We start from the raw sequence: 25,885 nt of genomic DNA on the forward strand, positions 1-25,885 counted from the left end.
GGGGGGGGTGATGTAGTCACTGAGACAGCGGTGAGGAGGGCAGTGCAAGAAAAAGGCAAGCTTTGAACACTAGGCCAGACGCAGCAGGTGTCAGCCCCGAGGCCCAGTGAAGGCCACTTTGGCCACGGACCCTCAGAGGCAGGCTCGCCTGAGAGGCAGGCCACCACAGTCACCCTCTTCTCGAGCCTCTCCCCGCAAGCCCAGGCAGACTCTCCATGGCCCCAGCCAAGACGGTGGACATGGCTAGACCCACCTCCAAGACCAAGGTGGCTTCTCTAACTGGGAAAGGCAGGAGGGAGGCTGAAGCACATGGAGGGGGAGTGAGGCCATGGAGGAGGGGTGCGGAGTGATCTGTGGTAACATTTTGGAAGCCAAACTGCAGAAATCTGTTCTGCTTGGCACTGCAAGGGTCACCTGAGATTGGAAATGTGAGAGGATGGGAATATCAAGTGTCCTTCTAAACCCTGCCCAGGTCTCAGGGTTGCTATGGCCCTCAGGGCACCAGGGCCCAGGACCAGCTTAAGTCTGTCAAGCTGGGGCCCCTCCTCCAAAAGACCTACCTGAAGGGCCTGGAAAGCCTGGTGCTCAGTTGAAGGAGCACTCCACGTGCCCAATAGTTGCCTCAGATCTACTCAACAGATTCCTCAGGATTTGCCAGTTTCTTCTCTCCCCCCCACCCCCGCTTATCTCTTCCATTTTGTTTTATGCTGTTTCCTGGTCCCTTGGAGCACAGCTATAAGATTCTCTCTGACGTTCTCTACAAGAGTACCTGTGCCCATAAGTGGGGGTGAACTGCTGGGGACAACATGGCAACATGTGTGAAGCTGGGGCTGAGCCAAAAAATCAAGGATGTTTGATCACACCAGAGCGGGCAAGACAAAGAACGTGACATACATTTGTCAGGTTGGCCATTTGTCAGCAGCTCCTGCAAAGATTTGGGTTCAGGTGGAAAGGAATCGAATGCTTAAAGAAAACATTTTTGGATTCTCTAGAGATTTGCATCCTTGGCGCTGCCTTGTTTCTCAGTAAGTGTGGATAATTGAAAGCCGATGTGCAGGTTTTGGATTTGAGAAGTGTGTTTCCTCTGGAAAAGCGTAGAGCATGTCAAACACGTTACCATCTTTCTTCTTACAACCCTTCTGTCAGAAGGTAATTAAGGTGCCTGCAAATGTTCCCATTCGGTAGATAGAGATATTAGGAGAAGAACAAATGATTTGGCCAGGGTTTTACAACAAATCCATGCCAAAGTGGGCTGAGAACTCTGGGTTCTTGGCTTCCACCCTCTGAAAATATTCTTTGCCACATGAAGGGAAGTATTTTCCAGACTAAATGTCTTTACAGTCAACTGGGGTTTCTATTTTGCAGCCTACACAGTGAAACCCCAGAAATGTTGAGCTTGAAATGGTATTGCAATTTATCAATGTGCATTGTTGTCAGTCTCCCTTTCTTTTACAGGACAAAAGGGAATGGGGTGAAACTGTAGTAGAGGAAGTCCTTTGAAGCACAACAGGAATGGAAGGGAATGGGAGAGAGGGAGTGTGAGCCAGAGAACCCAAGAACAGCACCATCACCATGAGAAGAATGAACTAGGCTTTAGGGAGCAGTATAATAAAGGCGGTATGAATTAGTTAGCTTTTGAGAAACCTGGATTCCAGTCTCAGCTTTGCTAATGACTTTCTATGTGACTCTGGACATGTCTCTTCATCCATTCAAGCTATGGTTTCCTTTTCAGTACAGGAGATAAACTCATACCACCTTGCTTACCTCTTGGGGATGATGTGAGGTGACTAAAGTCTATGTGCAGTGCTTACAAAGGAAAGTGCAAACCTTATTTCCCAACACACTTGCAAAATATTTTGTATTTGTGCTGTCCAATAGAAATGTATGACCGACTAGGGCAGCTGGGTGGCTCAGTCAGGTAAGTGTCTGACTTTGGCTCAGGTCACGGGATCTCATGGTTCGTGAGTTTGAAGTCTGCTTCAGGCTCTGTACTGACAGCTGGGAGCCCAGAGCCTGCTTTAGATTCTGTGTCTCCTTCGTTCTCTACCCCTCCCCCTTTCACGGTCTGTCTTTCTCTGTCTCTCAAAAATGAATAAACATTAAACAATTTTAAAAATACGTGAGCTACTACATTATTCTAAGTTTTCTACTAGCTACATTATAAAAGCAAAACAAATTGGTGAGATTAATTTCAATAACATTTTATATAACTAAATATATCATAAATGTTGTCATGTTAACATTGAAGTAAAAATTATTAATGAGACGTTTTTATTATTTTTTAAAGTAGGCTGCACGTTCAGTGTGGAATCCAACATGGGGCTTGAACTTAAAACCCTGAGATCAAGACCTGAGCTGATATTGAGAGTCAGACACTCAAGTGATTGAGCCACCCAGGCACCCCATTCATAAGATATTTTAGATCATTTCTCTTAAACCTAGTTTTTGAAATCCATGGGTACTTTACAATTATAGTATATCTCATTTCAGACAAGCCACATTTCAAGGCTTGGTGGCTACATGTGGTTAGTAGTATCACATTGGACAGCACAGCTTTATACTTTGTAAATAAATGTCACATACACTGTGAGTTGGGCCTCAAAACAGTAGATATGACCATTGCCATGTTACAGATATACAGAGAGGTTCAGAGACTTGAAAAGGTTCCAGAGCTGGGCCTGGATCTGAAGTCTAGGTGTCCTGTCTCTAACTTCGGGGCTTTCTTCCTTTCTGATTCTTTAGACACTGAACTGATTAAGATCAAGGACATGGGACAGACGATTCTCTGTGTCCCCGTGCTTCTATAGGCCATTATGGAAGCATTTCAAATAACTGTAGGGGAACTCTGGAGTCATCTATCCCCACTTTGCAAGCAAAGGCAGACCTGATCATCTTGAATTCATCCATTTCCCTCCTGACCCCTACACCCAATCCATGAACATCTTGTCAACTCCTTCGTCAAAACACATCTTACAATTTAAGAGACATATCAACCAAATGTGATGTGTAGGCCTCGTTGGATTCTGATTCAAACAGGACAAGTATAAAAATATGTATTTATGAGATAACCATAAATATGAATTCTGACTTAACTGATATAAAGTAATTACTGATAATTGATTAGTGATGATGATATTGTAACTATGTTTTTAAAAAGTTACTCTCGGGACGCCTGGGTGGCTCAGTCAGTTGGGTGGCCGGCTTCAGCTCAGGTCATGATCTCACAGTTTGTGGGTTCAAGCCCTGCATCAGGCTCTGTGCTGACAACTAGCTCAGAGCCTGGAGCCTGCTTTAGATTCTGTGTCTCCCTCTCTCTCTGACCTTCTCCTGCTCATGCTCTGTTTCTGTCTCAATAATAAATTTTTTAAAAAAGTTCCTATCATAGAAATACTGAAGTATTTATTGAAATAACTTATTTCATTTATTGAAATGATATGTCTCTTACTTGCTTCAGATTGGCCGTATTGCTAAATATCAAAGCTGGGTGATGAGTACAAGAGAGGATCATTATGCCATCCTCTCCACTTGGTGCATGTTTAAAATGTCCCATAATGACACATTTACACTTTTTACAACTCTCCATTTCCATTGCTATCATACTGTGTAAACCACCACCGTCTCTCCCTCTGACTGGTGTAGTAGCCTCTATTTGCTGCTTCAGCCTCCCCTCATCCTCCACGCCCCTGGCCCCACCCATGCCAGACTGATCTTTAAAATGTACGTCAGAATCTTCTGATGGCTTCCTATTACATTTAACATAAAAGCCACATTCGAACTACAAAGGGCTTGATCTGGTGCTTGCCTATCTCCCTGATTCTTGCCTTTGTTCATTTTGTTCCACCTATTCACTTTCTTGCCTTTGTTCATTTTGTTCCACCTATTCACTTTCTTGCCATTCCTCACAAGGAGTGAGCTTTTGCCAACCTCAGGGTCTTGGCACTTTCCAAAACCACTCTTGTTGATCTTCATGTGACTTGCTTCTTTATAATGTGCACTTCTCAAAGAGGCCCTTTGTGACCACTCTGCCCAAAGTAGCCCACCCCTTTCTCAATCCACATTCTATCACTTTACCCCATTTTAGTTATCTTCTATGTATCACTTGCTACGATATGAACTTGTTCTTGATGGATTTGTTTACTTGTTTAGTGTCTGTATCCACCTTCACTCCCCCATTAGAATGTACTCTCCTCAAAGACGAGGACTTTTACTTATTTGACTCTTATTTACTGTTGTCCAGCAGAATGCCTGGCACATAGGGCCCCTCAAAAGGTATAAGTTGAGTGAAAGGCTCTAAGGTACAAGGGCAGATAGTGAAGTGAAGATAGGGTTACTAAGATTAACTACCATTTATTGAACAATTGATAAGTGCCAGGCATGTACTCAGCCCTTTTCATACATATTATCTGTCTTAATCTTCATAACCACACCATTATCATTCCCCCCCTTTTTTGAGGGAAACTGGACCTCAGAAAAGTTAAGAAACTTGTCCATGTTCAACACAGCTAAAAATTGGTAAAACCAAAAGTCAAGCCTACGTCTGTTTTAATTCTACAGCTTGAGCTAATAACTGCTAAGATATATGGCTTCATGACGAACCATGCTAATGTCTCCTTGGGTTTGAGAAACAAGAACATTTCCTTAAATAACTTCTAATAATGAAGATGATAGAATTGTCTACAATAACCGTAAGAAGAGGTCTTCCTGTTAGCCTTCTATTGCTATAGTTCTTGTCCAGTCAGGTCCTTGAATATATGGTGACCAAACAGGGAGACTTACCGGGAGACCTGGTGGGCCATGTATTCCTGGTAAACCTGGGAGCCCTGGCTCACCCTGGAAAACCAACCAAAGATTAGTGAGTGGAAGCAGGAAATAGTGAATACAAAGGACATGGCTCCTTTGAGCTGCTCAGGCTGGGCAATGGAGACCCAATGGGGTATCAGGTGGTGTAAATTCCCCAGGATCCCTACATAATAACGGTGGCAAGATATCAGCTTAGGTATAAGCTGGTGTGGGAAGGACCAAGGTCCAAGGGAAGGGGAAGGGGAAAGGGGGATAATGGTCATGGAGGAGGGCACTTGTGGGGAAGAGCACTGGGTGTTATATGGAAACCAATTTGACAATAAACTATATGTGAAGTTAGAAAAAAATTCAAAAAATAAAAACAAGTTCACAATAAAAATAAAATTTAAAAAAGCCTAAAAAAAAAGGGAATGGAAACTGTCTAAAACAGAATCTCAAATGTTGAGGCTAATTGAGAGACAGAAAAGATGATCATCTGTTATCTTCCTAGAGGAAGAAGCTGCTCAGTGTGATTTCCTGTTGTAAATTATAGGTTGCAAAGAAATCAACGGTTTGGGGAAAACAGTAACAATTAAAGTTTGGATGAGGACCTGTAACACTCTAATCTGTCGTTCCCTGATATGCTAATTTATCTCTTTGTGCCATGGAAGGGCTCCTTAAGGTTTGGGAATGATCAAGGAGGCAGGCAATCTTTCATATGTTCCCAGACTGTTCCCAAATTAATGCTTGCTTTCTGTAAACCTGAAGAGGGCCTGGAGCTGTTGCTTTCTCAAAGGCAAAATTAAAGAAATGGGAGCAACCACCTTCCCCTGCCTGGGTCCTTTGACTATAGGAACAGAGTCACAAAACTTAAGGGAACCCCAAGAAGGAAGGAAGTTCAGGTTACTGAAAGAGATCTGCGTACCTTAACAGTACACATTCACTCACATCAAAATAGAGATTATAACATATCTCAGTTAAACAGGTCTAACAGCTTCAGCCTTGGTAGTTCATATCAGGTGAATTAGGGCATCTACTGTCACTTGATGACAGTATATCTATTTGTAAGGTCAGGTTTTCAGGGCAAATAACTTCTTTAAAAAATAAAAGCAACCATTTACACCCTATGTGTTCCGTCATAATGCTATGGGGACAACATAAGTACTGAGAGGGTTGGGAGTTAGGAGGAAAACAATCCAATTATTTAATGTTTGTTTTAAGTTATTCAGCATCTTGATATTTGAATTTGAAAAAGCGAAACACAGAAATAGGACTTAAATAAATACTCAGAAGCCCAGGCCTACTCACATCCACACACCAACACACAGACATTTTAGAGAGCTTTTCATGAGGGACAAAACAAAGAAGTCTTTACTCTCAGTTCCAAACAAAAAAGCATTACTCATAACCCTCTAGCCTTCCAATATAGTCTGGTTATTAGAGTAGAACTTTGGTATTAATAGGAAAAGGGTTATTAGTATTTCCTGGGCTTAAATATTCACTACCTTGGATCCTTTCTTCCCTTTGGGAAATCCCATAAATTCCAATTCTCCAGTAGATGGTGGGGGTCCTGCAGGACCTGGGAGGCCAACATCCCCCTGTGAGATCAAAGAGGATGTTAAGTAAAGCAGAAACCACACAGACCACTTCAGAGTATAGGTTTGCCCTCTGGATATAGTTCATAAATAAGCTGTCCATTACTGTGGCCTCTTTACCCTCACCCTTGCATCAGTGAGACAACAAAACTATCAGTTTTCCCAACGAGTGGGAAGAATTATAAGCCTGACCAAATGCATTTTGTACCAACACCGCAGAGGGAAGAAGCAATATGGATGAAAGGAAACCACAGGTTCATGGTTGCCATGGTCATGCATCAAAGAAATGCATGTTTAGAAGAGCGCAAAACAGGGTTTTGAGCAAGGTGAATGGCCACCTCTCGGCAATGATGATCAGACTATAACTGGTCCAGTCCTTGCCAACAGCACAAGCAGAGGAAGTGAAATCTGTGTTGGAGCACGAGAGGATGGAATTGCTCTTTGAAGGTAGAGCCATCTACAAGAGGTAGCCATGAAGGGTGGAGAGAATAAGCTCCCAGTCTCCCTTGAGGCTCCCAAATCACTGTCCAGTTTGTGCAGAAGGAAACAGGTGAATGAGGGAAGGGGAATAGAAGAGAACGTTGAAAGAGAGGTTAAGGAGGAGAGGCAGAGGGGATAGTAAGAGAGACAGGAGGAGAAAAAGGAGGAGGAAGAGTAAGGATGGTGGGAAGAGGGAAAGCAAAGAAAAGGAAAGAGAAGGTGACACAGTATGCAAAATACCAGGGAAATACCCAGGTGGAAGGAAGATGGAAACTATTTCAAGAGAGTATGTTTGTAATATATACACATTTCACAGATAGGAAGCAGGAAGACTATAATATTTTGAAGGAAAAAGACCACAAGAGCCTATGTGTGGCATGTGCACGTGCAGCCCTTGACGGATCCCACCAGAATCCATGTGGAGTGGGAAATGCTCATTTCCCAAGGCAAGGGTCCAAATCCCCTTAAAACACAAGCAGGCACATGTGTGCAGCCAGAGATGTTTCTTGGAACATATGGAATGCACATTGTATTTTCCAAAATCTATTTACCTTGACTCCTTTCTCTCCTTGGAAACCTAACCCCATATTCCCCTGGGGCACAGGGTTGCAGGGAGGAAAAACAAAATCAATTACTAAACAAGGTCTAGGAACTTAAATTGGAATGCAGTCTATTTTTTTTTTTACCAGAAAGTGTGTTTAACCAAACCAGAGTATCTCTGGAGAAACTAGAGTACTTAGTGATAGGAGGCCAAATGCCCGAAGACAAAGTATACTTACATCAGGACCAGGTAAACCAGGGGGACCTGGAGGACCCTGTATTAGAAAATGGAAAGAGCACTTGTTAGTTTCAGAAGAAAGAGCCAGGGTGTATTGAGAGTCACTGGAGATGAGTCCCCCACAGTATTTAAAATTTTTTTTTATTTATATTAGAAAGACAGAGAGAGAGAGAGAGAGAGAGAGAGAGAGAGAGAGAGAGAGAGAATGTATGGAATGTATGAGCAGGAGAGGTACAGAGAGAGACAGAAACAGAATCAAAGTAGGCTCCAGGCTCCAAGCTCACAGCACAGAGTCCGACGCAGGACTTAAACTCACAAACCATGAGATCATGAACTGAGCTGAAGTCGGATGCTTAACCGACTGAGCCAACCAGGCGCCCCCATCCCCACAGTATATTCTGGCTTTAGTGTAGCAGATTCTAGCTCCTTCTCCCTTGGTTCCTTTAAAAAAAAATCTCCTTTGAAATCTCCCAAATTGACCTGATAACCACATTCATGCTAAGGTGGTAAAGACTCATGCATCATTCCTCTCAGATGGCCAGAAATTTAAAAATAATGGCCTTTTGTGAAACTAACCCAAAGTAATCAGTGATGAGATTTCATGCACTGCGGAGAGAGAACAATCTGGGGATGAGCCTTTACCAGAACCACACGGATAACTGGCTGTGTGCTCTTTCTATACCAGTGAGGGCAAACAGGTTTGGCATCAGAAAGACAGGTAAGTAGGAAGCACTGTTTAAGGTGCAGTGTGGAGAAGGATTTTGAATCTTCTTCTGTGTTCCGGGTGGGTGATGGTGGTGATCATGTAGTTAATTGGCAAGGTCTCTCATGGGTGATGGGAGTGGAAGGGGACAATAGATGTGCCAGTTATGCCCCTGGACTGCACTTTAGGTTCAGCTAGAGTAAGAGGCTTTGGAAGCACAGAGTGAATAGTCAGGAAGACTCTTATAGAGACAACAAAGAGCTCCTTATGGAAGCATGCTTCTGTTTAAGCCTTCAAGAATAGAAGTTGTCTTTTTTCCAATAGGAGAGCCTGCATAGGCTTATATTTAATCTGTGGCATGGGGGAAAGCATCCCTGTGAAAACTGTGATCACAAGGGTAGATTAAGGTTGGTCTTACTTGCAATCCTGGTGGTCCCATGGGTCCTACAGCTCCTGGAGGTCCGGGTGCTCCTTGTGGACCCTGAAGATATAAGTTTTTACCCCAAGGTCAAAAAGAAGACAACTTATCAACAAAATTGGAAATATATGTCCACAAGAATTGCACAAGAATGTTCACAGCAACTTTATTCATAGTAGTAAAAAAATTGGAAATATCCCAGGCATCCATTGATAAATAACTGATGCATCTATACAGTGGAACAAATACTCACCATAAAAAGTAACAACCTACTAATATATGATACAATGTGGATAGATCTCAAAAGCATTGTGCTAAGTGAAAGAAACCCAGACTCCCAAAAGCTACATATTATATGATTCCCTTTATGTAAAGTTTTAGAACGGGAAAAACTGAACTATGATGGAGAGAAATCGGAACAGTGGTTTCCTTTGGGCGGGGGCAGGGATTGACTGGGGAGGGGCAGAAGGGAACTTTCTGAGATGATGAGAATGCTCTATACCTTAAGATGGGTTTGGGTTACATAGAAGTATGTATTTGTCAAAACTCAGGAAATATATGTTTAAGATTTGTGTATTTCAGTGTATGTAACTTTTACATAAGAAAAGCTGCAAACACATTTTGAAGCCTACATAATGGCATACTATAGCATTTAGAGGTAAGAGTACTATTGTCTGCTATTTACTTTGGAATGCATCAATAAGATGGATTGATGGATGGATAGGGATAGATAAATGGATTGAAGTGGGATAAAGCAAGTATAATAAAATATTAATGATATAGGTGTTCACTGCAAAATCCATTCAGCTTTGGCCTACATATTTGAAAAATTTTATGTTAAAGTGATATAAAAACAAAAACTTAAAAAGAACACAAAACAGTTATATTAGTATCAAATAAAGTAGGATTTGGGACAAAGAATATTACCAGAGACAAAGATGGGGCATTTTGCAATGATAAACTAAGTCAATTGATTAAGAACACATAATAATCTTAGATGTATATGCATCTAATCGCACAGCATCAAAAGATATGAGGCAAAATCTGACAGAACTGCATGGAGAACTAAATAAATATGCGATGATAGCTGGAGAATTTTAACATCTCTTCCTCAGTAATAAACAGAACTAGATCCCCCCAAAAAACACAGAAAACAAAACAAAACAACAACAACAACAACAACAACAAAACCAGTAAGGACCCAGAAGATCGAAATAACTTTGTCATCTACCTTGACCTAATGGATAGTTTTTAGAATGCTATACCCCAAAATAGCTTGAACACATATTCTTATTAAGTGCATATGGCACATTCACCAAGATAGTTTCTTATGCTGAGCCAAGAAACCAACATCCACAGATTTAAAAGGATTGAAATCATACAAAGTGTTCACTCAAAGTGCCATGAGATCAAACTAGAAATCCACCATGTAAAGGTAGTTGGGAAGCTGCCAAATGTTGAGAAATTAAACAACACACATTTCTGTGGGTCAAAGAAAAAACGGAAGAAAAACAAGAAGATATATGTATCTGAATTGATAACAATAATATTACAAGCTAGACAACAAAATCTGAAGAGAAAGATGGCACGGGGCAATGTATGGCCCAATTAAAGTTGAGGGATGGTAATAAGGTGATATGTAAGGGATGAAGGGGCTAAGTGAAGTTAAGAGAAAGTAGGGGTTCAGTTTCCCCAGGAAATAGAACATTGCCTCAACAAAATCATAACCTGTGGTCTCCTTACTGACCACAAATCTCTTATTCATCCACCAAACCATCTTCCCCAAATCTAAGTGATGTGTTTATCATGCCTGCGTATATAGGTGAACACTGTACCTTTGTGGGCCAAGAAATGAATCTCTAAGAAGAACTATGCAGCTAACACAGTGGATGTGATTGTACAAATGCAGTTAACACACCATCTACGCCAGTGCTGTTTGGCACGAGGGGATCTGTGTGCCCCTGGTCTTTACTTAACTCCGTTTTGCGTATGTGTTTGTATTGCATTCTGTTTCCTACCTACCTACCTCTTCTCACACTGCTCTCTCCATTTAGAAAGCTTCCATTGCTGGCCAGCCTAAACATCACTCACACTTCTCAGAGGCTACCTTCTTTGTCATAGATATAAAGTCTCTCATGATATGTCTTTATGTATACAGCATCTCTTTCTCAAAGCTGTTGTAGAATTTTTATGCCACAATCTTACTAGTTTTTCACATCTTGGTGTGTGTGGGGGAGGTGGGGGTTCGGGCATGGGTGGAGACCATGTCTGCACCATCTCAAGATCAATCCTAGCACGTTGCTGCTAGTGGGAGCTCAATATCCATTCTGGAATGAAAAGAAGAATGGAAGGAACCCCGATATAGGAATGCAGGAAGAAAGAAGGGGCTTTTTCTTAAGCCATTTCAAAGGAAAGCAATGACAATGTGGCAATTCAAGGAAGCAGAAAGCTCTTATTAATACACCTCATAGCTTCTCATGGACTCCCTATTATTAAGAGTCCCTGAAAGGAATTTCTATGTGGAATAGTTCTAATTTTTTAAATGCTTATTTAGTTTTAAGAGAGAGATAGAGCATGAGTGGGGGGTGGCAGGGAGGAGAGGGACAGAGAGAGAGGGAGACACAGAATCCTAAGCAGGCTCCAGGCTCTGAGCTGTCAGCACAGAGCCTGTCATGGGGCTCGAACTCATGAACCATGAGATCATGACCTGAGCCAAAGTCGGATGCTTAATCGACTGAGCGGCCCAGGCATGCCTATATGGAATAGCTTCTAAAGAAGAGTGTTCTACTTTCTTTATTTTACCCACAGCACTTGACACACACACAGAAAACAGTAAACACTTGCTGAATGAAAGGCAAAAGTTTTCCTAATACATCCTAGGGAATTTTCAGGTCCCTGGCCTAAAGGGTTGAAAGCCTGCCTGTTGTGTAACTTAAGGGGAATAATCTACCCTATCAGAACATTCTGACCTGGAAAATGTCAACAGTGTGACCCATTCTATCTCAACTGTCTGGATTTTTCTTAAGAATATCTATAAAGACCTTTGAATACCATAAAGAATGCAAAGGGATCAGCAGTAGCTGTTGACTCAACAACTTACAGTGATTCCATCCAGTCCAGGCAATCCAGGCTCCCCCTGAAAAATAGACAAAGGCAGGACACTGAAGAGATGCATTAAACCTGTGGTATTATTTCACAGATAACTGACCCATGCTTCAGGGTAGAAGCACACACTGCTGATGCTTGGGCCTCCTCTGACAAGGTCTTGTGTTTTAAATAATACATGAATTGGATATATTCAGCCACTTACTTTTTTTTCCTAAGAAAAATCTGGACTCTAGAACAAATATTATAGCCTTGGTTGAACAGGGTTTCATATTTTACTTGGATTAATTAATTTTCAACTTTTCTAGGAACTTATCAATTAGAAATGGCTTCTGTGGGCTTGTGATTTTCCTGCTCATTTTGGAAGAAAGCAAAGCTACCTTCCCATGTGCTTTCATCCCCAGAGAATCTGTGCCCGTATGTATACAATGCAAATCAGACATTTCAAGGGAGAATCAACAGAGCATACAGTCTCTGATTACATTTTAATTACTTTGCAGCATCTTAAGTCACTGTATGAATCTGTAATATAACCATCTTGTGGAAATTGCTGTGTTCTCCTGGGTCCAGGGTCTCTTTGGTTTTTGGCAAAACCATTTAATTACTGTTTGCTATGACAATGGCCATATTTTGACACCTGCTATTCTTACCCATCTGGCTTACGGTCAAAAATCAGCTCTCTGCAGCATGGAAAGAGCACTGCCTGGGTTTTAGCACATTGGTAAACTGGCTATGTGAGTCTGAGCAAGTCACACAGGCTCAGTGTACCTCAGTTTTTCTATCTGTACAGTGAGCAACATGAATCTGACAATCATGGGTTCCTTTCCAAGTTTACCATTCTAACTTCTGCTGTGGAATCTAAGCCAAGAGCTCAGCTCCTGTGCCTTTTCCAGTTCTCAGCCACCCACCCCAACCACTGCCTTCCAAAGTGATTCCCAATGTTCCTGGTTCTGTGCATGGATGGAAGACAGGAAGGTGCCATCCTCAGCTGAGTGAACATGTGTGCATCTTCCCTTCAGATGTTGGGCACATAGATACCATCTGCTACCATGGAGATGATGAGCTCACCTTCCGCTCTGCAAGGGAATAGGGTCAATCATTTGGCACCACAGTGTACTGAGGGGCCCACTGGATACCAGGTAGCATACATCAAGAGTACAGTCTCAAGAATACAGAAGGTTCTTGTCAATTCTAGGAAGAGATGAAAGTTTTCCAGCCAGTTGTAGAGTGGATGGGCAATTTTTTCAGACAGTGAGGGGCTCAGCTAGGGCAATGGGCAGGAGGGCAGGTACAGAAAAGAGGGGGCCAGGATCCTGGACTTGTGGCCATGCTGAGATGGGCAGAGACATACATGGTTTCATACCAAGGTATACAGACATCAAGGATTGTAGAGTAGACAAAAGGTATCTGCCTCCAGGAAATGTCTTGGCTTGTCAAAGAAAATGATACCCAGGCAAACCGTTTGTTTGCTGATCTGTCTCCTATTTTTGGTCTAGATCTTACAAAGCAAATCTCTTTGATGGTATGGTTGCAAACATTTCTGTCAGTGTTTCTACCACAAAAAGCTCCAGATCCCATTTAAATCTAGCTTGGTCTGCTCCTTAAATAGAGACACAGATGCTAGTTCTGGAAATATTTTTATTGGAGGTGGGGCCCAATCCCAGGGAGCTCAGCTTATAGCCAGCTTATTTAGATGTTTATCTTAGAGGCTCTTACCTTTATTCCTTTGAAACTACCTTGGGCAAGGACAGGTTCACCTTTAGAGCCTTTCTGACCAGGAAACCCCTGGGTAAAATAAGAAAAACTTGTGAAGAAATGCATATAAAGATACACACAACTTTGTTAATGGTACAATTTGATCAAATAGGGGATGCAACAGCAAGAGTGTAAAAATATGTGGCTTATTGTCTGGCAGAATAGGATGTGTTAAGGGGCAGAAGGTATATCCCCCAAACAGGTGTAGTGTCTCAAAGCTGTATCCCTGCTTCCCCAACTCCCAAGTCCAAAGCATATAAAGGGATTAGAAAGTAGGAGACTTTGACTCTGTTCCCAACACTGATCTGAACGCCCACCTATAATGCACATGTCATTCATAAGCTTATAGTTCATCTGCTCCATCCCTCACAGATATGTCAACGACAGGGCCTTTGTCTAGGACAGGAGTTGGAGAACCTTTGTAAAAAGCCAGATAGTAAGTAATTTAGACTACGTGGGCTGTATCTGGGCTCTGCCTTATATTCTTCTTCTCTTTTTCTGCACAAACTTTTAAAACTGTAAACCTACGTCACAGGCCAAGGGCCACATGGGCCAGTTTGCAGCCCTCTGGTTTAAGATATATCTACAAAATCTTCTACATTATGTGCTTTCTGCCATATGACCTCAGCCTCAACATCCATCTAAGAGGCTGGTGTGCCTCACTGTTAACGTGGAAAACAGTTCAAAGTATACCCAACCTGTCTGTCAACCAGGCTTTTTACTGTCTCACTGGCAGACGCTGGCGAATGTCTCCTAAATGTTGCCCTCCTGGAGAAAACCAGTATCGCTATAGCGGGTAGGACTAAGCTCTGGGGACTGAAGAGTTGCCTGAATATGGATCCCTTGAGCTCAAGGATCACAGGTGTGCTAGAAAAACAATATGGTCCCAGAAAAACAAACCAGCTTACTTCCTAACATTTCCTGATTCTCCTTATTCTTATGGAAACTACTTTCATCAGAGAACCTTGAAAGAATAGCCATTGGAGTTTCAGCATGGTTATTAAGGTTCAGTTTAGTAAAATATAAGCCCAAGTTCCTATTTAGGCCTAAAAGGGAGGCTTAGGGACAGGATTAGGTTTTAACTTTGTCCTTTTGGCTGTCAGGGGATGTTTATTATCTTAATATTTCTTTTCTCCCTCTTGGGGGCAGCATTTACTTACTTTACTTGATTTCCGTTCTCTTATAACAGATGTGATTAGTTCTCCTGTTGCCATGGCAGTGTTTGGAGGCCTTTGTGACTCAAACAGCTCATACTATGTCGGTAATACATCTTTCTCCACCCTCCACCCCTGGTGTACATTGGTTTGGTCTTTAGATGTCAAGGTCCATTATGCCAAACTGAGGCTTATGCTTTGTCTGTCTCACTTTCTTACACATGAACCCACACCCACAACTTGGTCACTGAAGGCAATGGTGCTGCTTTTCCAATAAAATGCTAATTAAATAATGTTTAATGAACATAAGGTGCATATATCTTTTTGAATTAGTATTTTGTTTTCTTGGTATAAATAGCAGGTATGGAAATAACCTAAGTGTCCATCTATGGATGAATGGATAAAGAAGATGTGATACACACACACACACACACACAAACACACACAATGGAATACTATTCAGCCCTAAAAAAGAATGAAATTTTGCCATTTGCAACAACATAGACGGATCTTGAGAATATTATGCTAAGTAAAGTAAGTCAGAAAGAAAAAGACAAATACCATATGATTATACTTGTGTGTGGAACCAAAACCAAAACCAAACAAACAAAACAAATCTCAGATACAAAGAACAGATTGGTGGTTGCAGGGGGGAGATTTGTAAGGGGATAGGCAAAATGGGTGAAGGAGGTCAATAGATAAAAACTTCATTTACAAAATAAGTAAGTCATGGGGATGTCATGTACAGCATGGTGACTATAGTAAATAATTTTTTAAACATTTTATTTTATTATTATTTTTTAAATTTATTTATTTATTTATTTTGAGAGAGAGGGTGTGTGTGCAAGTGGGGAATGGGCAGAAAAAGAGGGAAAGAGAGAATCCCAAGTAGGTTTTTGCTTTCAGCACAGAGCCTGATGTATGGCTCAATTCCATGAACCATGAGATCATGACCTAGGCTGAAATCAAGAGTTGGATGCTTAACCAACTGAGCCAGCCAGGTGCCCCTAAAGATTTTATTTTTAACTAATGTATATATCCAATGTGGGGCTTGAAATTACAATCCCAAGATCAAGAGTCTCTTGTTCCACTGACTGAGCCAGCCAGGTTCTCCTATAGTAAATAAATTTTACTGCATACCTGGAAGTTGCTGAGACAGTAGACCTTGAAGGTTCTCATCATAAGAAAAAAATTTTTGTCACTCTGTATGGTGACAGCTGGTAACTAGACTTTCTGTGGTGATCATTTTGTAATGTATGCAAACAAATATCAAGTCATTGTTGTACACCTGAAACTAATATAATGTTACACATCAATTATACTTTAATAACAAAAAAGAACATGAGGTAGCATTGGAATAAGACATACTGAAAAAATACCAATTAATTCATGCAGTTATGGAATCTGTCTAATAATATGATTTCTAGTTAAATATATGGTTGCTTAGATTATTTCAAGTAAGGTTTATGATGGACTTGAATTGTTATTTTTCTCTTTCCAGTCACTTATAAAAGCAGCCTTACAAGGGTATGGCATCTATTAGACATCCCTTAGATACAAAATTTGAGCCCTATCTGGATGAATAGAATTAAATAAAAGTGGTGACATCAGGGTCTAATAAATGCCTTATCAATCCCAGAACCAAGTGTTATGAGGGTGTGTGTGGGGGGGGGACTGTGTCAGTGTAGAGTAGAACTTCTCAATTATTTCTTACTATTGACACTTAGAGACAGATGATTACTTGATGTTGGGGGTAGTTGTCCTGTGCTAGCAGAATATCCCCAGTCATGACAACCAAAAATGTCAATAATAACTGGAAAATGTTCCTTGGGGTGGGGATCACCCCTGGTTAAGAATCACTGGTCTAGACCAAGCTTGCCAAACCCTTTGGGTCATTATTAGAGCTTCCATTATTCCATGTAAGCCCTCCAAGTACTGCATTTTCCAATGTCATCTGATGTGGGAACATGTCAAATAGCCCAAGTGTGTACTTTGCTCTGAAGCTTACTACAGTCTTTTCGCAATCTTGCCAACTCTAAAAGGATCATTAAAATAAAACAAACTCTAAGTAGTGGAGCATGTGTACACCCCCTGTAAATGATATTCTTCTTTAGACTTTTTAATGTTGTACTGCCAGCATAGACTCCTGCATTGGACAAGGGGCTGCAGTAGTTACCCTACAGATGCTAAATGACATTTCCATAAAAGCAGAAAAGGGGCACACTTGGAGGCAAAGAAAGCCATTTGAAATAATATACAAAGATCTGGCAACGTACGGGTGGTCCGAGAAGCCCAGGATAGCCGTCAGGGCCTGGATATCCAACATCTCCTTGAGTTCCATTACAGCCATCCAGGCCAGGTGGGCCTCTGAGCCCAGGCTGTCCAGGGTGGCCCTGTTCAAAGAGAAAAGAAGGGATCAAGTCAGCTACAAGACTCTGACAAGCTCCACAGTAAGAGAAACCAAGTATGTTGCCAAACTCTGGCTCCTTGTCCACTCTATTAGCTCCCCAAAGGATTGATGCACTAATGGAACTCATGCTGAAACCAAAGGGATCAAGCCTGAAGGATGCTACAACTTCATCTTTCCTGGGTACAAAGATGTACTAAGATAGGGAACAGCTGGCTGGCAGCAGAAGTGCTACTATCAGGGAATCATGCCAGGCCTTGGGACTCCTCAGAATAAGACTGGAGCCTGGGCAACTTTGCATGACTTTTTGTATTGGAAAAGCCGGGGGGTTTTATCTGTCTCTGCCTAGGAAATGATGCTGGCTTTTGGTCAACAGAATAGAAGAAGTTTCCATGGCACCATCTCTCTTAAAGGCTGTTTGATCAAAAATAAGCAGGTCTTGGAAGAACCACACTTCCAATCTGATTTTTTCATTATCATACATCAGGCTATTGCTCTAGTTAGGGAACTGTATGTATCTTCTCTTCTTCTCCATACTTGCTACTGAGGCTGTTGTTTTGTCTGATCACATAATTGATCAGCATTCAATATTTTTTCTAGAGTGGAGCTTCCATGGTGCACAGAGTCTGACTTTTGGAGGGAGTCTATCTTTTTGAATTTATCAAAAGTGGATTGTGTGCTGGGTATGGAGGAAAGAAATGACCTGAACACCAGAAATTTAGATGGGTCAATAAAAGGTAGACTCCTACCCTCCCATGTGCACTTTTTAAAGCCAAGTATGTATATTTAATAATTTGAGGAAAACATGCCATGTGTTCAAAAATCAACTTTTCAAATTATTAGAGGAAATGAGCTTTTGTCAAATTCTTATTGAGAAACTGCTCCATAGAATTTTGCTGCATCTTCATTGTTATTATAGTTGTAGGAGATAGACCATCTGTTGATCCAAAAAGTATGACTCTAGACTACTGGTCTCAGGGAATGCTAAGAATAGAGGAATGGGCAAGAAACTTATCTTTGCAATAAACTTGCTGTAATCTGTGACTGCCCAGACTCAGTTGATGATTTTTAGCTGCGCTGGGAAAGTGAAGACAGTTTACTAATTCATCAACATTTTATTACCAAATGAAATGGCTATTCTTGTTTGCCCTGAAGATCTACACTCCACCTTCCCCAGATCTGTGCCTTGGGAGGCTGATCTTTATGAACAGTACCACCTAGGGTCCCTTGCCCTCTGTCTCCTAGTTGTATTTATTTGGCCACTGGGAGACACAAGCAGAATGTCAAAGAAGAGGAGGAGAAAGAGCACAGGTCATTTATTTTCCCCATGCCTTCTCTGGCCATATTTCTAGAAATGGCCACATTTCTCCACAAGTCTTGGCTCTTGTTGAGCAACCACTATTCCATGGGTCCAGATCTGAGAGGGTTCTAATATTTCCATTCTTTCTTTCCCCCTTGGGCCTAGGGGTGGCAAAAGTGATGTGTTAGCTGATTTACAATCCATTGTTGTTTCCCTGAATCATGCCCACACCCTTTCATGCAACTCTCTTCAATTAACCCTTTCAGGTGGAGTGTATATTTCTTCTTGGGATCCTGATCACCACTTTAAAATGTGTCAGCCAGAATGAAAACTGGTGCAGCCACTCTGTAGAACAGTATGGAGGGTTCCTCATAAAGTTAAATATAGAACTACCCTATGATCCAGCAATTGCACTACTAGGTATTTACCTAAAGGATAAAAATAATACATGTACCCTGATGTTTATAGTAGCATTATCAACAACAGACAAACTATGGAAAGAATCCAAATGTTCTTTGACTGATGGATGGATAAAGAAGATGGGGTATACAATGAAATATTACTTGGCCATCAAAAAGAACGAAATCTTGCCATTTGCAACAACATGGATGGAAATAGAATGTATTATGCTAGGTGAAATAAGTCAGTCAGAGAAGGACATATGAGATTTCACTCATATGTGGAATTTTAGAAACAAAACAAATGAACATATGGGAAGGGGAAAAAAAGAGAAAGTAAAACAAACCACAAAAACTCTGTATGATAGAGAACAAACTGAGGGTTGATGGAGGGAAGTTCAGGGGAGATGGGCTAAATGAGTAATAGATATTAAGGAGAGCACTTGTCATGTTGAGCACTGGGTGTTACAGGTAAATGATGAATCACTAAATTCTATTTCTGAAAACAATATTACAGTATATGTTAACTAACAACAAATTAAATAAAAATTTGAAGAAAAAAAAATGTCCCAGCCCAACTTGCTAGTGGTTATCTCTCAGCTGAATACCAGGGATGAGTTAAGGCAAGAAAAGAGGCTGGCTCAGTATTGGGGACCACCCTTATTCCTGGAGACTTGGTTCTGTTTGACACCAAAACCTTTGACTGGCTTCTTACCCCTTGGCATCCACACTTTTTAAACTTGGGTCCCAATATTCCTGTAGTTTTCTTGCCTGAACTCCTAATATCTTCTACCTGCAGGATTCCAGGGGTACCTGCTCACTCTTTCCTACCTTAGCTGGATTCTCTGGAATTCACCTCTGACATTTAACTTGGACCTGTCAGCACCTTCCTGTCCAGGTAATACCATAAGATGATAGATAAAAAATGCTTTGAGTCAGTTTTGAGTTTGTGCTCCAATCCCAGCTTTGCCACTCCCCAACCTGAGCATCCGTTTCCTCATCTGTGAAATGGAAATGAACAATACTACCTCATAGGGTTGTTGTGAACATTAAAATGAAATACTCTATCACCTTTCAGATCTCAGTAGAACCACAGCATTTCTGGAACTTTGCTCTTTCTGTTGTTAGCTAATGCTTTTACATATGTGAGTGCTAGCTCTCTAAGAGAATGTAGCTCTTTGAGGGAGGAAACCATGGTTCTATATAAACACAAGGGACCAAATGTACAGAATCAGAAGATGCGCTGTCATCCAGAAAAGCCATGTTCCTCAGAACCCAGACTTCAAAGAAAAATTTCTGTTTGGTGAGTAGTATGTATTCACTTTGAAGGTATAAATCTGATGTGTTCATTTACCAGTCTTTAGGAAGGGAAATGTTTGTGATTAACTCCATGAGAAAGGCTAAATATAAATTGCAAAGGAAACCTTGGAAACTTCTGCTTCCAACTTATTTGAACTGAAACATTTGATGTTTGTTTATTTATTTTTGAGGGACAGAGAGAGAGAGTGAACAGTAGAGGGGCAGGGAGAGAGGGAGAGAGAGAATCCCAAGCAGGCTCCATGCTGTCAGCACAGAGTCTGATGTAGGGCTTGAACCCATGAACCATGAGATCATGACCTGAACAGAAATCAAGAGTCAGGCCTGACCAACTGAGCCATCCAGGTATTCCCAAAACTGAAAACATTTGATAAACATGCATTTCTTGTGGGTACCAACAGCCCCAATTTGCAGCTTGTGATATTAAAAACCACCCCTGGTCTATGTTGTGCTATTGTTGACTATTTTGATGAATGCTTGTTTGTTCATTCTCCCAACTAGTTTCTGTGGCCCTTGGTGCACAGACTTGGATGATCATACAATGATTACTTGCTCACTCATGTCAAAACTATCTACATGATGCAAAAATGGAGTTTGGGGACTAAAACCAGTGTTACATATGTTAGTGATCAGCCAGTATTAAGATGGGGATTAGATTTGTGCAGTGATCCAGTTTAGTAAGATGTGTTGGGGAAGCTGTTAGTTTCAGCTGCTGAAAGTAGAGCAAAATAATTAGTCTGACTAGGCCAATGGTGTCTGTGTTTTCCTGTGTCTGAGGGAGTCCTGCCAGTCTGAGAACTGTTGCTTTTGCAGACACTAGAGGTTGGAGTCAGTCCCCCACATATTTCTTTTTAAAAATGTTTTTAGTGTTTATTTGTTTTGAGACAGAGTGAGACAGAATGCAAGGACGGGAGGGGCAGAGAGAGAGACAGAGACACAGAATCTGAAGCAGGCTCTAGGCTCTGAGCTGTCAGCACAAAGTCCAACGTGGGGCTCAAACTCATGAACCATGAGATCATGACCTGTGCCAATGTTGGACACTTAATCAATCAAACAAAACACACATACAACCTTTGGTCAATGGAAGAGCCAAGGGAGTGGGGATTTATATTGGGAGTGGCACATTCATTTGGAGGAATCTGGACACTTGTGATTCATTCTCCCAAGCAATGAAGCCCCAAAGAGAAATGATCAATCCCTGCAAGGTCTAGGGCTCTCTTGGCCACAGGTTGTAAGCAGAAGTGTCCAGGTTGACCCTGTGGCATGTTCTAGTTCAGAATTGGAATTAGCCTCTGTATCACAGGATTCATTTCCTTCCAACCCCCATTAGAAAGAAAGTACAGGAAGAAGGGCATAGTACTGCTGCAAGCTTCAAACCCCCCACTCATCTTGGATGGCTGCCAGCTCCGTAGGAGGAATGGAAGAGGCAATCTCCAGCTTTCTAGTTTCCCTCAACCACTTGCTCCCAGAAGATACACAGTCTGAGTGGAGGCTCTGGATAAAGCACAGATGGGAACAAAGCCAGGAGAAAATGCCAGAGGATGTTATAAGTGGACAGCCAACCCCATCCTCTTATTTCCCCACTGGCCCATTTCTGGGCATTTTTCAGACTCTGCAGTTGAATAAAATGCAGAATTCTGATGGCTTATTTGTTGATACATAAAACAAATACAAGAAAGCAAACACTTACATCCTCCAAGTCCACAAATGTGTAATGGACCTGGAAAAAATGGATCAAATGATAATATCTTCGAGGGTAGATCCATAAGTTTTTTCTGTATCCTCATAGTAAAGCAACAGCACCTAGCTGGTACCCAAAAAGTACTTAGAGATTGGCACAAAGAGATGTAAGCCCCCTTCCATGATACTATATAGTTATGCAGTATCACACAAGAAGCTATTAAGTCTAGGATTTGCCAAAGTGTGCTGAGATATGGTTCAGAAGAACTCCTTTGAGGCTGCTGAAAGATAAATGCAGGCTCTAACACCTCCTTGAAATGAGGAAGCTCTCTACTTCTTCCTAATCTGTACTCTGAGCTTCCACACAACATTTGGGTCTTCTCTTAAACAAGGTTGAAGAGCACTGTTATAGACAAACACAGCTCAGGCTAAAGATGTATATAGAGATGCACCAAAAGACATAACTAAAAATTGATAGAAGCAAGTTGCAAATAATGTATTTTCAAGGCTGACAAAATGTTATCATGGATGCTCCAGTGGTGAGATAAGTAGGAATATAGAGTGAAAATGGAGAACCTAAGGGGTTGGATTGGATGGAATGAGAAAAAGAGATATCTGTAAGCTCCAAATTCCTCACTTATCTCCAGCAAAACCAGGTCTTTGGGATAAAGGGAAGAGGCTGCCTGCAAGTGGTCTTTGGAATGGCTGCTCTGTGAAAACTAAAGGGAAATTCACTCTGCAATGAGATAAAGTGGAAGAGAACAAATTACTGGAATGAAATGTATCAAGATATGTCTAAGCATTTTTCTATCTAATATCATGTATCTTCATAATTTTCTTATAATGAGTACATATGTGCTCTAAATGTGATATTGAAGGTTTCTTATGCCTGTACCTGTCCCAACCATCTGATTTAGTGCTTTCTGTAACTAAATCCCAGGGACAGTGTGTGTGACCACCTCTCTTCAAACCTTATGTGCATTTCAACGCTTGACCCAGAGTATGCCTGCATGCAACAGGATGTTGCTAAAGCTAAAATGCTTGAGCTCTGAGGCACATCCTACAAGTGGTAATAAAAAAATACCTCTTTGGACTCACTCACCGGAATCCCATTGATGCCTAGAAAGCCAGGAACTCCCATGGGACCCTAGGAAAAAAAAGAGTAGGAAGAGGAATATAAGAGACAATCCAACCAATGTCCATTAGATTTGGTGGGTTTGTTCCTGTGATTCGTGACCTAAGTTGTTAAGAAGTGTTTTGTACCTCCCTCTCCATACTGTGTCACCTTGCCTCTACTTAAGGTCTTAAACATGTCTGTGTTCTGAGACCAGTTTTTATCTTAAGCAATGTGGTGCAAGACCTAAAATGATGGTTCAGTAAGACAGGCTGCTTTGAGACTGGGAAGACTGGGAGAGAGGGCCTCAAAAGGCCTACCCACAAGTTCTTCATCACTCTGCTCCCTTAAATTAAGTCTGCAAGGCAAATGGCCCTCCTTATCAAACAGAGCAGATACACTTTCTGCTTATCCTTCAGTCAGGTTTCAGTTCTCTGATGACCCACTGAATTATTCAAACAAGCCAACCACATCTTCCCTTAGGAGCCAATGGGCACCTCACCCTTTTGACACTACAAAGTCTGCCTCCCCCATGTGGCCCTGTGTGGCATGTGGTGTCCTTTTACCCTGAGCTGTGAGTATATGTGACTAACAAACATGCTGTCAATCTTTTCTGTCCAGCATCAGGTGTAATGTCTTCTGCCATACTCAGAACCCTAGGCTGGAAATCCATACCTTACCAATGGGGTGAAGAGGAGGTGATTAACATCTGCAGGGAACATAAACTAAACTGCTAAACTCAGCTAGCTACCATGACATGATCAACCTCCTTTCTTGCATCTCTTTCCCTACATTTGTGGCCCTGATTGCTTCCAAGCATTCTGACATCTTGCTTCCCAGTCTCATTGCTTGGATTCTTGACCTCTATTGCCCATTGATTCAACTTCTGACCCATGCCCACTCAAAACCCCTGTGAATTCCCACCCCAGCAAGCCCACATGTATAGTAAGTAGCCACGCACTTTATGGCCTGCTTGCCACAGTAGTCTCTCTAGAAATAGGTTGATCCACTAGTGGCATATCGCACAGCAGACACAGTCTGTCTCTTATAGTCTATAGCTTGGCACCAATGTACTCAGGATTAGTATTATTTCCATAAATGAAGAGAACGAAGATTTAGAACTTTTCACCCTCATACCTGTGGTTCATCAGTCAAAGAAAAATCAAGTTTTTGGTGCTTATACCTTATCTCCTTTTGGTCCATATGGTCCCAGGGGGCCTGGAGAGCCCCTTTCTCCTTTCAACCCTGATAAACCACTAGGGCCAGCAAATCCTTGAGGACCTGTTGGACCTTGAATTCCGATTGGTCCTGGTCGCCCCTAAGAGGGAGAGAGAAGGAGAGCACTTGGTCAACAGAGGATCTAACATCAATGCTTCCCATTTTCCCATACACAGAAAACACTGTCATCACTTCACCAAATAATTTTGGCTTAGAGAACTGTGAAGCATGCCAAAGTTCCAGATATGGATCAGAAAACGTTATTTTAGGGGCTGCTAAGCTTATTTGGATAGAACATATTTTATAAGCACATTTAATAAGGTTCATGTGCACCAAGATCCTTCAACTTTGTGCTTCTTGGAAGATTATTCAGGCAGGATAATACTGTCCTCTTCCTAGTTAATGCCGGGGCATCCATCACATTGTCAAAATAGTGAAAGAACAGAACGCTGGAGAACATAGTGACATTTTATAACTCCCATTCAAATGGCTAACCACATACTTGCAGTGAAGTTCAGAAATGGCAATGTCTAAAGAACACTGCCTCGGGGGTCCAGAGAGGGGAGAACCCAGAAATCCATGGGCTGACCAATCTGTCAATGTTCATCTTTATTGGCAGATACCAGGACCCCATCACTGCAGCAGAAACAGATGCTCACAGAAAACACACGCACGCGCGCGCACGCACACACACACACACACACACACACACACATACACACACACACACACACACACACACTGTTTATTTGTTCCCTTTCCATATATCTCTTTCCTTCAGCCCACCATCTGTAGACTGTTGAATGTGTAAATTCAAGAAGCCTGAGAATAGCCATTAAGTATCAATTATGATAGCAAGAGGGAGCAGCTTGAAGATTTTGAATGCTTTAGTTATAAAGTGTTTGTAACAATTAAGTCTGAAAGTTCAGGCTGACATTTCAAAGCTGACCGAGAGAGAGAGAATTAACCCCAGTGGGTGCAGCAGAGGCGGGCTAGTCTATCATTTAGAACAAATCCCAGTAGGGACCGAATTTTCTTGGCAGAAAAATAAAAACCATTAGTAATGTGCATTACCTCTCAGGGAACACAACACCATACCACATAGAAAGCCTATTTTCATGAACGTCTCCAATCTCTACCTCTTGGCCCTTTTACTGACTATCCGCAATTTCCTACAGATCTTTGAAAAACTCAGAAAAGCCAATTAAACATGCCCTTTAATATTCACCTTCAAGGGTTACATTTTAAGAGGCTGGAAACAGGACAGATGCTTTCTGTAGTGGCTCCAGTCACGTTCTGGAGATGCAAGTGGTCACCAGCTGTGTGGGGCCTTGGGAGTAAAATTTCCAGTGTCAATCAGGCTCACAAAGACTGAGGACTCTTGCAATGAAACACAAAAATCCTTTTCCTAAAGAGATGCAATTTTGGGGGGGCACCACCCACCACCACTTGACCTTCTCCAGTACCCAACATACAGCCTCTATGGGGTGCTAGGCTGCAGACTGCTTAGTGAGCTTATTTCTGAAATGATGAAGCAGAACGTGAACATTCATTCTTTATGCCCTTACCTCCCATAGTTGTAATTTTGTTTAAAATGATTCTGTTATTTATTACTCTTATAAACTTTTACTATATATGTATATATGAAACTAAAAAGAAAAATAAATTACATATGTGTGTGTGT

The 25,885-nt window shown here is 41.6% G+C and overlaps 1 protein-coding gene across 1 annotated transcript in view; it reads right to left on the reverse strand.

Annotated features, from left to right (window-relative positions):
* COL4A6 (collagen type IV alpha 6 chain) overlaps positions 1-25,885 on the reverse strand; it is a 70,031-nt gene that overhangs the window by 43,037 nt on the left and 1,109 nt on the right. The window contains exons 2-11 of the mRNA XM_029929683.1: positions 24,167-24,301; positions 22,972-23,016; positions 17,044-17,160; positions 13,575-13,643; positions 11,854-11,889; positions 8,754-8,816; positions 7,634-7,669; positions 7,406-7,447; positions 6,285-6,377; positions 4,777-4,830 (exon numbers count right to left, since the gene is read on the reverse strand). Of these exons, the coding sequence (XP_029785543.1) occupies positions 4,777-4,830; positions 6,285-6,377; positions 7,406-7,447; positions 7,634-7,669; positions 8,754-8,816; positions 11,854-11,889; positions 13,575-13,643; positions 17,044-17,160; positions 22,972-23,016; positions 24,167-24,301 (690 nt within the window). The remainder of the gene's footprint in view (positions 1-4,776; positions 4,831-6,284; positions 6,378-7,405; positions 7,448-7,633; positions 7,670-8,753; positions 8,817-11,853; positions 11,890-13,574; positions 13,644-17,043; positions 17,161-22,971; positions 23,017-24,166; positions 24,302-25,885) is intronic.

Source organism: Suricata suricatta, chromosome X, assembly GCF_006229205.1.
Source record: "Suricata suricatta isolate VVHF042 chromosome X, meerkat_22Aug2017_6uvM2_HiC, whole genome shotgun sequence".
Taxonomy (NCBI): domain Eukaryota; kingdom Metazoa; phylum Chordata; class Mammalia; order Carnivora; family Herpestidae; genus Suricata; species Suricata suricatta.